The sequence below is a fragment of the Nerophis ophidion genome, linkage group LG09 (assembly GCF_033978795.1).
Source record: "Nerophis ophidion isolate RoL-2023_Sa linkage group LG09, RoL_Noph_v1.0, whole genome shotgun sequence".
NCBI classification, from domain to species: Eukaryota; Metazoa; Chordata; class Actinopteri; order Syngnathiformes; family Syngnathidae; genus Nerophis; species Nerophis ophidion.
In genome coordinates, this window is record NC_084619.1 from 32,147,475 (window position 1) to 32,160,544 (window position 13,070).

The 13,070-nt window shown below is 42.3% G+C and overlaps 2 protein-coding genes across 6 annotated transcripts in view; one reads left to right on the plus strand and one right to left on the minus strand.

Annotated features, from left to right (window-relative positions):
- marchf5 (membrane-associated ring finger (C3HC4) 5) overlaps nt 1-9,153 on the minus strand; it is a 51,087-nt gene extending 41,934 nt beyond the window's left edge. Inside the window, exon 1 of the mRNA XM_061910849.1 lies at nt 8,722-9,153. Within this exon, the coding sequence (XP_061766833.1) occupies nt 8,722-8,765 (44 nt within the window). The 5' untranslated portion in view covers nt 8,766-9,153. The remainder of the gene's footprint in view (nt 1-8,721) is intronic.
- A 286-nt stretch (nt 9,154-9,439) lies between these two features.
- The window catches only part of cpeb3 (cytoplasmic polyadenylation element binding protein 3), a 109,223-nt gene continuing 105,592 nt past the window's right edge, over nt 9,440-13,070 (plus strand). For 4 of the 5 annotated variants that reach the window (XM_061910850.1, XM_061910852.1, XM_061910853.1 and 1 more), the window contains exons 1-2: nt 9,462-9,572; nt 10,664-11,502. In XM_061910850.1, the coding sequence (XP_061766834.1) occupies nt 10,675-11,502 (828 nt within the window). In that variant the 5' untranslated portion in view covers nt 9,462-9,572; nt 10,664-10,674. Of the gene's footprint in view, nt 9,573-10,663; nt 11,503-13,070 lie in introns of all 5 variants that reach the window. The other variant, XM_061910851.1, reaches the window with a different exon arrangement.

Sequence of the window (13,070 nt, forward strand, 5' to 3'; positions counted from 1 at the left end):
CTTGCTGTAAAACAGCCATCTTAGCTTTGTTGACCACCACCAGTTTTCACTTCTGGGAAGAAGTCACGTGTCAAAATACAGGCAATTGATGACAAATTGTAGGTGTCCCGAAAATTTGGCAGTGACCTGCGGACAACCGCTTCTCGCTAGCGAGCGAGAAGCTAACGTCAAACCAAACTGCACCATACAAATATCGACTGTAATGATACCAAGTATAAGAGCCATAAATTGTCGATAATACAGTGATTAAATTGATATTTTTTGTATCACTAAATAGTTTGCTGTTTTTATCATTTACAAACGTAGAAAATATGTCCCTGGACACATGAAGAGTTTAAGGGGCAGAAACAAAGGTATTTTTTATCATTGCCAAAAGTAGGGAATAATTGGAATATTGAAACGATTTTGATATTACTGTAGTTGTGATCAGAAGTTTAAATATTCAATAATCTTTAAAATGTTAAGTATCAGTATGAGCATTGGTATGACCAACACTGGCACTGTAACTACTTGGTATTGGATCGATACCCTATATTTGTAGTGTTACCAAAAATTAATGTAAAGTATCCTTCTATGTGTAGAAATCTTTATTTATAATTAAATCACTTGTTTATTTTTCAACTAGTTTTTAGTTATTTTTATATCTTTTTTTCCAAATAGTTCAAGAAAGACCACTACAAATGAGTATTATTTTGCACTGTTATACAATTTAATAAATCAGAAACTGATGACATAGAGCTGTATTTTACTTCTTTATCTCTTTTTTTCAACCAAAAATGCTTTGCTCTGATTAAGGGGTACTTGAATAAAAAAAAAAGGTTCACAGCAGGTACATCACTGAAAAAAGGTTGAGATCTAATAGACAATCAATCAATCAATCAATCAATCAATCAAACACATAAGAGCACAGAGCTGATACAACCATCTGCCACTTCAGCGGTGCCATTTTAAAGTATGAACCTACTGGGATAATCTACTTGCTGATTTACTGTTAATATCTGGTTACTTTCTGTTGTCACATTGCTGTTAATATCTGGTCACTTTCTGTTGTCACACGGTTCTAGGCACACTTCTGTTAAAATATAATAAGCTCTTATTCTTCTGTTGTTTGGATACTTTACTTATATTATTTGTTAGTATAAGTTAATTGCAGATCCGATGATCTCTGACATTTATCCAGCTAATTGCTTGTATTCCGCCATGTGACTTTGTCCCAGAAGTGAAAACCAGTGGTGGCCAACCAAGCCAAGATATCTGTTGGACAGCAACCAGCGCGTGAACTATCTGAGTACAAAATAGGCTTAATTATTCCTGCAAAAGGCAGATACGATAAAGCAAGATGTCGGCGCCCGGACGGGCTGCGACACTGCGGTGCTCTTGCTAAAGATGGAACATTTGGCGGAAATGCCGGACAGTTCTGCAGACTTCATGGCTGGCTCGCATCGTGGTCACTCCGTGATCACGTACGACCGCCAGACACTTCTGGATATGGACATATCGGGCCGTTTTGGACTGATAGACGCGTGCGTGCTAAACATGCTAACTAGCATGGGAATACGTCGGCGGCTACATCCAGCGGCCTGTGAAGCAGGGGAGTCTAGTAGCAGCGGGGGCCGTCTACGGAGCAGACGCCAGCGGTGTGATCGGAAACGCGGATGCCGAGCGGGGCTAAAAACAAAGCAGAAGGCTAATCCCCACAGAACACCACTTCCCTCCATCCTGAAGACGGATTTAGATGAAAGATGCGAGACTACTGGTCTGGGTAAGGAGTCTGTTAAATTAGAACAAGTTTTTTCTGCTTTGAGTGTTTCAGAGTTGGACATGTGTTTTACCGAGGTGACTAACTATGATGTGTGCAGTTTATCAAAGCAACAAACAAACAATCGAAAAATCTCCGTTACTGAGGTGGCTAACTATGATGCGTGCAGTTTATCAAAGCAACAAACAAACAATCGGAAAATCCCCGTTACTGAGGTGGCTAACCATGATGCGTGCAGTTTATCAAATCAACAATCAAACAATCGGAACATTCCCGTCGTATCAATTCCTAGATATGGTCGTAATTATACTGAATGCACTGGGCATAATAAACACAACATTATTAATATTGCTACTACGGATAATTTGATCAAAAATTCCCTAAAACAGCCCACTACCTATAATATAGGTTTTTTAAACATAAGATCATTGTCTCCCAAAACGTTGTTAGTTAATGATATCATCAGAGACAACAATCTTAACGTCATCGGTCTCAGTGAAACCTGGCTTAAACCAAACGACTTTTTTGCGCTAAATGAGGCATGTCCTCCTAACTTTACACATGCGCATATTGCCCGTCCGCTTAAAAGGGGTGGGGAGGTCGCACTAATATACAACGAAAACTTTAACCTTAGTCCTAACATAAATAATAAATATAAATCGTTTGAGGTGCTTACTATGAGGTCTGTCACACCGCTGCCTCTACACCTGGCTGTTATCTACCGCCCCCCAGGGCCCTATTCGGACTTTATCAATGAATTCTCAGAGTTCGTTGCTGATCTAGTGACACACGCCGATAATATAATCATAATGGGGGACTTTAATATCCATATGAATACCCCATCGGACCCACCGTTCGTAGCGCTCCAGACTATAATTGATAGCTGTGGTCTCACACAAATAATAAATGAACCCACGCATCGCAACGGTAATACGATAGACCTAGTGCTTGTCAGGGGTATCACCGCTTCCAAAGTTACGATACTCCCGTATACTAAAGTATTGTCCGATCATTACCTTATAAAATTCGAGGTTCAGACGCATGTTCGTCAAACTAATAATAATAATAACTGCTATAGCAGCCGCAACATTAATACGGCCACAACAACAACTCTTGCTGACCTACTGCCCTCGGTAATGGCACCATTCCCAAAGTATGTGGGCTCTATTGATAACCTCACTAACAACTTTAACGACGCCCTGCACGAAACCATTGATAACATAGCACCGCTAAAGTTAAAAAAGGCTCCAAAAAAGCGCACCCCGTGGTTTACAGAAGAAACTAGAGCTCAGAAATTATTATGCAGAAAGCTGGAACGCAAATGGCGCACGACTAAACTTGAGGTGCACCATCAAGCATGGAGTGATGGTTTAATAACTTATAAACGCATGCTTACCTTAGCTATAGCTAATTATTACTCAAATCTCATCCACCGTAATAAAAACGATCCTAAATTTTTGTTTAGTACGGTAGCATCGCTAACCCAACAAGGGACTCCTTCCAGTAGCTCAACCCACTCAGCTGATGACTTTATGCAATTCTTTAGTAAGAAAATTGAAGTCATTAGAAAGGAGATTAAAGACAATGCGTCCCAGCTACAACGGGGTTCTATTAACACTGACACGATTGTATATACGGCGGATACTGCCCTCCAAAATAGTTTCTCTCGTTTTGAGGAAATAACATTAGAGGAATTGTTACAACGTGTAAATGGAATAAAACAAACAACATGTTTACTTGACCCTCTTCCTGGGAAACTGATCAAGGAGCTCTTTGTATTATTAGGTCCATCAGTGCTAAATATTATAAACTTATCACTTTCCTCGGGCACTGTTCCCCTAGCATTCAAAAAAGCGGTTATTCATCCTCTTCTTAAAAGACCTAACCTCGATCCTGACCTCATGGTAAACTACCGACCGGTGTCTCACCTTCCCTTTATTTCAAAAATCCTCGAAAAAATTGTTGCGGAGCAGTTAAATGAACACTTAGCGTCTAACAATCTATGTGAAACCTTTCAATCCGGTTTCAGGGCAAATCACTCGACGGAGACAGCCCTCGCAAAAATGACTAATGATCTATTGCTAACGATGGATTCTGATGCGTCATCTATGTTGCTGCTCCTCGATCTTAGCGCTGCTTTCGATACTGTCGATCATAATATTTTATTAGAACGTATCAAAACACGAATTGGTATGTCAGACTTAGCCCTGTCTTGGTTTAACTCTTATCTTACTGATAGGATGCAGTGTGTCTCCCATAACAATGTGACCTCGGACTACGTTAAGGTAACGTGTGGAGTTCCCCAGGGTTCGGTCCTTGGCCCTGCACTCTTCAGCATCTACATGCTGCCGCTAGGTGACATCATACGCATATACGGTGTTAGCTTTCACTGTTATGCTGATGACACCCAACTCTACATGCCCCTAAAGCTGACCAACATGCCGGATTGTAGTCAGCTGGAGGCGTGTCTTAATGAAATTAAACAATGGATGTCCGCTAACTTTTTGCAACTCAACGGCAAAAAAACGGAAATGCTGATTATCGGTCCTGCTAGACACCGAACTCTATTTAATAATACAACTCTAACATTTGACAACCAAACAATTAAACAAGGCGACACGGTAAAGAATCTGGGTATTATCTTTGACCCAACTCTCTCCTTTGAGGCACACATTAAAAGCGTTACTAAAACGGCCTTCTTTCATCTCCGCAATATCGCTAAAATTCGCTCCATTCTGTCCACTAAAGACGCTGAGATCATTATCCATGCGTTTGTTACGTCTCGCCTCGACTACTGTAACGTATTATTTTCGGGTCTCCCCATGTCTAGCATTAAAAGATTACAGTTGGTACAAATGCGGCTGCTAGACTTTTGACAAGAACAAGAAAGTTTGATCACATTACGCCTATACTGGCTCACCTGCACTGGCTTCCTGTGCACTTAAGATGTGACTTTAAGGTTTTACTACTTACGTATAAAATACTACACGGTCTAGCTCCATCCTATCTTGCCGATTGTATTGTACCATATGTCCCGGCAAGAAATCTGCGTTCAAAGGACTCTGGCTTATTAGTGATCCCCAAAGCCCAAAAAAAGTCTGCGGGCTGTAGAGCTTTTTCATTTCGGGCTCCAGTACTCTGGAATGCCCTCCCGGTAACAGTTCGAGATGCCAACTCAGTAGAAGCATTTAAGTCTCACCTTAAAACTCATTTGTATACTCTAGCCTTTAAATAGACTCCCTTTTTAGACCAGTTGATCTGCCGTTTCTCTTCTTTTTCTACTATGTCCCACTCTCCTTTGTGGAGGGAGTCCGGTCCGATCCGGTGGCCATGTACTGCTCGCCTGTGTATCGGCTGGGGACATCTCTGCGCTGCTGATCAGCCTCCGCTTGGGATGGTTTCCTACTGGCTCCGCTGTGAACGGGACTCTCGCTGCTGTGTTGGATCCGCTTTGGACTGGACTCTCGCGACTGTGTTGGATCCATTATGGATTGATCTTTCACAGTATCATGTTCTCATATATTCTCATAGTCATCAGTATCATCAGTATCACAGTATCATGTTCTCATAGTCATCATTGTCACCGACGTCCCACTCGGTCATTATTGTCACCGATGTCCCACCGGGTGTGAGTTTTCCTTGCCCTTATGTGGGCCTACCGAGGATGTCGTAGTGGTTTGTGCAGCCCTTTGAGACACTAGTGATTTAGGGCTATATAAGTAAACATTGATTGATTGATACGATCAAAAAAATCAAACTATGCAATGGAAGAGATCCTTTGTTAAAAAAAGTATTTGTCGAGTGATACCAAGGATTCTACGTCAGTCGCGTTCCAAGACATATCGAACTATTGTGCTCCAGATGCAATTCTACATGACAAAAAGAAACTTATTTGTCTGTGGCCTGGTCAACAATGTATATTTATCTCCCGGATAAATATGCATTGTTTTTGCTCAAGAAAGGTTGCATCTCATGATTTAACTTTGCATTTAGAGCCATGTTTGATGCTGTTGCACGCATTGTTTAGGAGGAGCGTGTTTTTCTCCATCTTTATCAAAATATAATGATAGATGTCAACAATGTCTGCGCTTAAAGCTTCATTTATGATTGTTGCCGCTGGTAAAAGCTGAACTCTTATAGGTTTTGCTCACATTTGCTTTCTTTTATTGAGACTTTTCGAGTTGGTGCTTTACAAAACACCCATAGCAAACGTGTGTAAGAAATACAAATACTATCAAGCTAACAACTAAATGGGAAATAAACGTTAAAAGTATATCAAAGAAACCTTTTGCAGAGTGATCCCTGCAAACTCATGCATTCTTGGACTACGCTCCCTTGGACTGGAGTGTGAGCTGCATACTATTCTCGTTGTCGTTTTGTAAAATCTTGCACTCTTTCGCCCTTTTTTAATTGACATCGTTAGGAACTCTGAAAAATAGTTTATCATTTTCACGATTTGAACAATTTGTAAAGCCAAAAACATAAGCATAGGGCATTTTTTTTCTTCCTGAAAGGCTAAATGTCGCCGATTACCTATTGAGAACAGAGCAAGCTTTACCACTACGCATGTTTAATGGAATGGACGTGACATCAGTAAAATCTAAGCAATGGAGCTGCCAAAAAGTCCAGAAAGAAAAGGAAACAGTAAAGCTTGTTCAAAGTCCAGAGGGACCACAGCTTTGCCACTGGTCCCAGGACAGACCACAGATTCGACTATATCCCCCTGTCCATCTACATTTTATATTTATGAAAAGTCCTAGACAAATAGAAATTGATTTGATGTGATAATGTTGTTAGGAATTGTTGCAGATGTTTGTCTACCAAGTTTTGAACGGAACTCGAGGGGCCAATTTGAGGTTATTCCCGGGCCGAATTTGGGCCCAAGCCGTTGAAAAGAAGTGGTGTGGACATTATAGCAGTGGTTCTTAACCTTGTTGGAGGTACCGAACCCCACTATCTTCATATGCGCATTCACCAAACCCTTCTTCAGTGAAAAATAAAATGTTTTTTTTTTCAAATTCAAGACAATGTTATATGTTTTTTTTTTACTGGAGCAGAAAATGAACCGTTCATGAGCATCACCTTGTCTAAAGAACAAAACCAACACACTGCATGAACTCACAACAAATGACACACCTGAAAATCAAATGGAAATTAGACGGAAAATTGTTTGGGGGCATATCCACAATACGCCGATAGGGAGAAGTTTTTATTTCCACGATGAGTTGGGTGTGTCTTGACCTCCGTGGCAGAGGCTCCGCCGAACCCCTGAGGCTGACTCACTGAACCCCTAGGGTTTGATCGAACCCAGGTTAAGAACCACTGCACTATAGGAAAACAACCTTTTCAACTCGATAGTTAATCGTTACCAACTTACTATATGTGCTAGGAATGGTAGGATATACTAAAGTACATTTGTGAGCGCAGACACTGTTGCTGCTCAATGCTCCCCTCACCTCCAGGGTGTGGCACAAGGGGGATGGGTCAAATGCAGAGGTTAATTTCACCACACCTAGTGTGTGTGTTTGTGACTATCAGTGGTACTTTAACTTTAAGTATTAGCCAAGTACTAGCAATTCAAGACCAGCGTCAACAGTGGGCGTATTTATCACTATTTGCCAACGAAAGATACAACACGTTAGTCTAGTTGATCTCTAAACATATACTTGCCATCCCTCCCGGATTGTCCAGGAGACTCCCGAAATTCAGCACCTCTCCCGAAAACCTCCCAGGACAAATTTTCTCCTGAAAATTTCCCGTAATTCAGGCAGAGCTGGAGGCCACGCCCCCTCCAGTTCCATGAGGACCTGAGAGCGTGTCTGACCAATGACGTTATAACTGTAGAATGATTGAGGGCGAGTTCTTTGTTTCTTATATGGGTTATTATTAGGCAGTTTCATTAACGTACTCCCAGCGCAGTTACAACACACAACAACAGCAGTCACGTTTACGTCTACCACTCTACCGTAAGGCAGTTTGTCATAAACAGCATGTGACACTCTTAAACAGGACAATACTGCCATCTACTGTACATGTACCAGCACAACACCACCAGGCAACTTCAACTTTTTACTAATCCTCCTACCAGGGGCGCCGAAAAGGGGGGTAAAGGAGACAGATTCTAGGGGCCCATGATGGAGGGGGGCCCAGAGAGGCCCCTAATGATGATAAAATTATAATACAGGGGTCCTGTAAATATACAGGGGCCCTGTAAAGATTATTTTCATGGGGCCCAAAATCCCTAGCGGCGCCCCTGCCTCCTACATTCACATCCCATCTCCCCGGATTGTAAATAACCTAATGTAAATAATCAAATGTATTTCTAATGTATATACTTGTTCTTATGCTATCTGAACTCACTATGTTCTCTGCTGGCTGTACATATCCTACTAAGTCACACCTACACTGTTTCAATGTTTTGATGACTGAAGTACTGATATCCACCAAGGCTCCTCATCCCACCCCCCGGATTGTAAATAATTCAATTTATATACTATGATGATTAACTTGTGTGATGACTGTATTATGCTGATAGTATATATTTGTACCATGGATTGATTAACATGGACCCCGACTTAAACAAGTTGAAAAACTTATTGCGGTGTTACCATTTAGTGGTCAATTGTACGGAATGTGTACTGTACTGTGCAATCTACTAATAAAAGTTTCAATCAATCAATCAATCATGCATATGTTGTGACAATAAGATCTACTTTAGAAAGTGCAATGCACAACTGCGCACACAACAATTGTAAATAACCACGCCCCCCAGCCCCTACCTCCCGAAATCGGAGGTCTCAAGGTTGGCAAGTATGTCTAAAGACATGCCGTTGGCTGAAACACTTACTACATAAATTTGCATGTAATGTTTTGACACTTCGTTCATATCAATTAAGAGCAAATTTTAGAAGATTTTGCGTAACGCAACATCGTTGCCATTAGCAGGCTAGCCACACACTCACCTGTCCAGATTCTGTTGCAAGACCACAGCATCATCTTCCGCCATAATCTACAAGAGGACAACGTCAATCAGACGCCGTTATGTTGGTGCAGCAGATTTCTCGTCTTGAAGATAACCATAAAAACGACAAAGCCGTTAAAACTGCGGCATTGGGGCGGGCTGCTAGCGAAGCAAGCCAGAAAGGCCTTCGTGTTGACGCGGCTAGCCTGCCACAAATAAAGCTATCTTTGAGCCTAGATATTTCCAATATCGCTCATTGCGATTTGCAATGCATTTTACAGCAACAAAAAAAACATGTTTATTTTAGCTAGAGGTTAATCTGTCGCTCGCATTACCACATTAGCGTGATGGATGGACTCCGTGGACGACAGGCGACTGTGAAGTAGCGCAGGGTAAAACCTAGCATTAGCGCCGCCACGCGTGATTACGTCACCAAAACAAGGACGTCCCCCACGTAACCACACTAGGCTTTTTTACACGGGAAATGTAGTCCCGGTTAACCCACTGTCACGCTAAAATAGTGCCATTTCTGAAAAGAAATGTAAACTATCACTCGTTAGTTGTCTATGGGCTCACCTTTAAAAGCATTAGCTACATATTTGATGATTTTCCTGTCAAATCATTTGACGTTCGACAAGTTTGCTTTATGGAAAACATTATATTGTAGTTCGCGTCGGGATTTGTGTCATTAAAACTACAACTCCCAGCATCCTCTACGACATTGTCCATGCGCCGCAGTCAATCAGCTGTTGAGGCAACTGCTGCTGACTACCTCGGAACAAGGGTTGGTCTTACTCATTTCGAACAGAAATACTATTTATCTCCCGAGTCCCATAAGGGTGAACGATAAAGGTAATTCCAATTCGACGACGGCCAGGAGGAAAACGACTACGCTGCATGCTGCTTATGTCTGTTTCGTGCTGGTGGGGGGACTCACATATGGATTAAAGGGGGATTTCAAGGCAAAGGCAGGTTCATGGCATGTATGGCACGTCTTTATTGCTGCGATAAAGGAAACAAACATTGCACTATTGCGTTTAGGCAGAGGATAGATACAAACAAGCTGCTCCAATGACCTTGGAAGCGCACCTCTTGGGGAGAAAACGCGGATTAACTGCTGGGGTGTGTATATGTGTGTGCGTGCAATGCAGGCTATTGGAATCAACTGTCATAACATAGCTCAGATTGTTCCATTTTAAAGTCTGACAAAACTAATCAAGGGGCTTCTTTTCTCGCATTCAAAATAATAGCTTAATTCGATGTGCTGCATGATTTAACGTTATTGCTTCCTTTGCTTTGCATGACGACGTTTATTACTTTATTACTGTATCTACAGTTATATATATGTTTCTGTTCTGATTATTAGATCATCACGTGTTTTTGCCAGGGAAAAGCAATTTTAGAATATTTGATTGAAATGTCATTGCTTCAGTGCCAAAGCCGAAAAGAAAATCTATTACGCATTGGGACCTAGCCTATTTCTACCAAACTGTGTTGATATTGTTACAAAAAAAACCGATGCATATACTGTATGTGCTTTATTAATAAAGCAATCGCGATGCGTCACTTGCAGTGTTTCATCGTTTTATGAGTCAAGATGCAATTAATTTTCTTTCACTTCTATGGAAAGACAGCTGTATTTACTGACGTATGCAAATGAGCACACATGCAGGGGAGGCCCTTTGCGCGCACACTTCAGTTTCACATTGCAGCTGCAGAGATCCTGCGTGGAAGGGAAAAACGCGACGTGGCGAAGTCGAGCGAATGCATATATATTCTTCGGGTATTGTGTGGTATATTTATGCATAAAATTGATATGTAACTATCAGCATGTATATCAGCACGAGAAGTTCGTCCGCTTGGCCAAAACGAAAATAAATAAAAAACAGCGCTAAATAATATATTTAGTGACATATGTCATTTTTAATTTCTCATTTGTCCAGCTCCTCAAACCATGCAGGATGATTTACTGATGGACAAAAACACCGCCCAGGCTCACCAGACGCACATAGACCCTCCTCCCTCTTCCTCCACACCGACCCCGTTATCGGAGCCCTCGTCGTCTTCATCGGGGTCGGAGAGCCCGTCGGCCGGCAGCAGCCAAGCGGCATCCACGCTGAGCAGCCGCATTACAGACGAAGCGTCGATGGAGTCGCCGATCCTTCCCGGGTTGGACTTCCACCAGCAGGCGCGGGACACCGGCGGACACCTTCACTCCCCTCCCTCGTCTTTCGGAAGCACTTGGTCCACGGGAAGCACCAACGATGATGTTTTTTTCCAAGGAATACCTTCCGTGAACGGCACGATGCTGTTCCAGAACTTCCCTCACCACGTCAACACGGTCTTCGGGGGGAATTACTCCTCGCAAGTGGGCCTCGCCCCCCCGTCTCAACCACCGGTGCAGCAGCCCCAGCAGAGAAGATCTCCCCTCAGCCCCAGCCAGGGCCTCTTCCCCCAGAGAAACGCTTATCAGACCGTCATGAACGCCGCTAAGGGGCCGTCTGCCTCAACGTCGTCGCCGGCGTGGAATAATCACCAGAATGCGGCGTGGACCACCGGCTCAAATCCTTGGAGCGTGCTGCAGGCAGGCAGGGACCCACGCAGAGCGGGCGTCGGTATAGGAGTTCCATCTCCTATGAACCCCATATCCCCGATGAAAAAGCCCTACGGCGGCAATGTCATTGCACCCCCAAAATTCCCAAGACCTGGCCCCCTAACCTCCAAGGCCTGGAATGAGGACGGTGCCTTCAGGATGGACAACAGCAACATGCTGCCTTTCCAGGTAAAACACGTTTTACTTTATATTACTTGTTTTACCAACATTGTTAAAACAAAATCATTACCATGTAAAGGTTTTAGAAACATTGTTTTATTATTTGATGGATTTAGAGACTGTTAGTTGAACCCCAATTTACACGCTTAATTGGTTCTGCAACAAAACAGTTCTTAAAGGGGAACCTTATCACAATTTCAAAAGGGTTAAAACCAATAAAAATCAGTTCCCAGTGGCTTATTTTATTTTTGGAAGTTTTTTTAAAAATTTTACCCGTCCCGGAATATCCCTAACAAAAGCTTTAAAGTGCCTTATTTTCACTATCTTCGAAGCCACTGTCCATTTTCCTGTGACGTCATCTCGTGCTGCCAATACAAACAAACAATGGCGAATAGCACAGCAAGATATAGCGAAATTGGCTCAGATTCAGACTTGGATTTCAGCGGTTTAAGCGATTCAACAGATTACGCATGTATTGAAACGGATGGTTGGAGTATGGAGGCAGATAGCGAAAACGAAATTGAATAAGAAACTGAAGCTATTGAGCGAATAGCTATTGAAGCTATTCGGCCATGTTTGCCTTAGCATCGCCGGTAAAATGTGCAGACCAACGATCGGAAGTTTCGCATCTTGTGACACTGGATCAACTTAAATCCGTCGATTGGTAAGTGTTTGTTTGGCATTAAATGTGGGTGGTGGGAAACGCTGAATGTACATACAGTTGTGATCAAAATTATTCAACCCCCACACAATTTTGGTGTTTTAGCAAGTTGGACATTTATTCCGTATTTTGTTTATAGTCATATCAAATAAAGATGCATTAAATAGACAAATGCAACTTGAGTTACAACATTATATTTTGTAACATACCAAACAGTGTCATTTCTCTTGATATCTCATTGACAAAATTATTCAATTTGAATAATGTCTTTTCAATCAGGTGTTGGAAACACCTGTAGATGTGATTAGAACCATAACGAGCAACAATTAAACTGATTGAAAAAGACTGATGCTCAGCTTCTTGTAGATGGTCAATTGTGTATTTGCAACATGCTGAAGTCCAGGGAGTGGTCAAAGAAGTCAAGAGAGGAGGTAATTTCTCTTCATACGAAAGGATATGGATATGATAAAATAGCAAAAATATTACACATTCCAAGAGACACAGTTGGGAGCATAATTCGCAAGTTTAAAGCTAAAGGCACAGTGGAAACACTACCTGGGCGTGGTAGCGAGGATGCTGTGTGCAACTGCTGTCAGGTATTTGAAGCGTACAGTGGTGAAAACCCCCCGGGTACCAGCTGAGGAACTACAACAGGACATTGCAGAGGGGGGAACGCAGGTTTCGTCCCAGACAATAAGGCGCGTACTACGAGATGAAGGCCTCCATGCCAGAACTCCCAGGCGCACCCCACTTCTGACTACCAGGCACAAGAAAAATAGACTCCAGTATGGCAAAAATCATCTGGACAAACCCCAAAGGTTTTGGGAAACTGTTCTATGGAGTAATGAGACAAAATTGGAACTCTTTGGGCCTATGAATCAATGTTATGTCTGGAGGAGAAAAAATGAAGCTTACA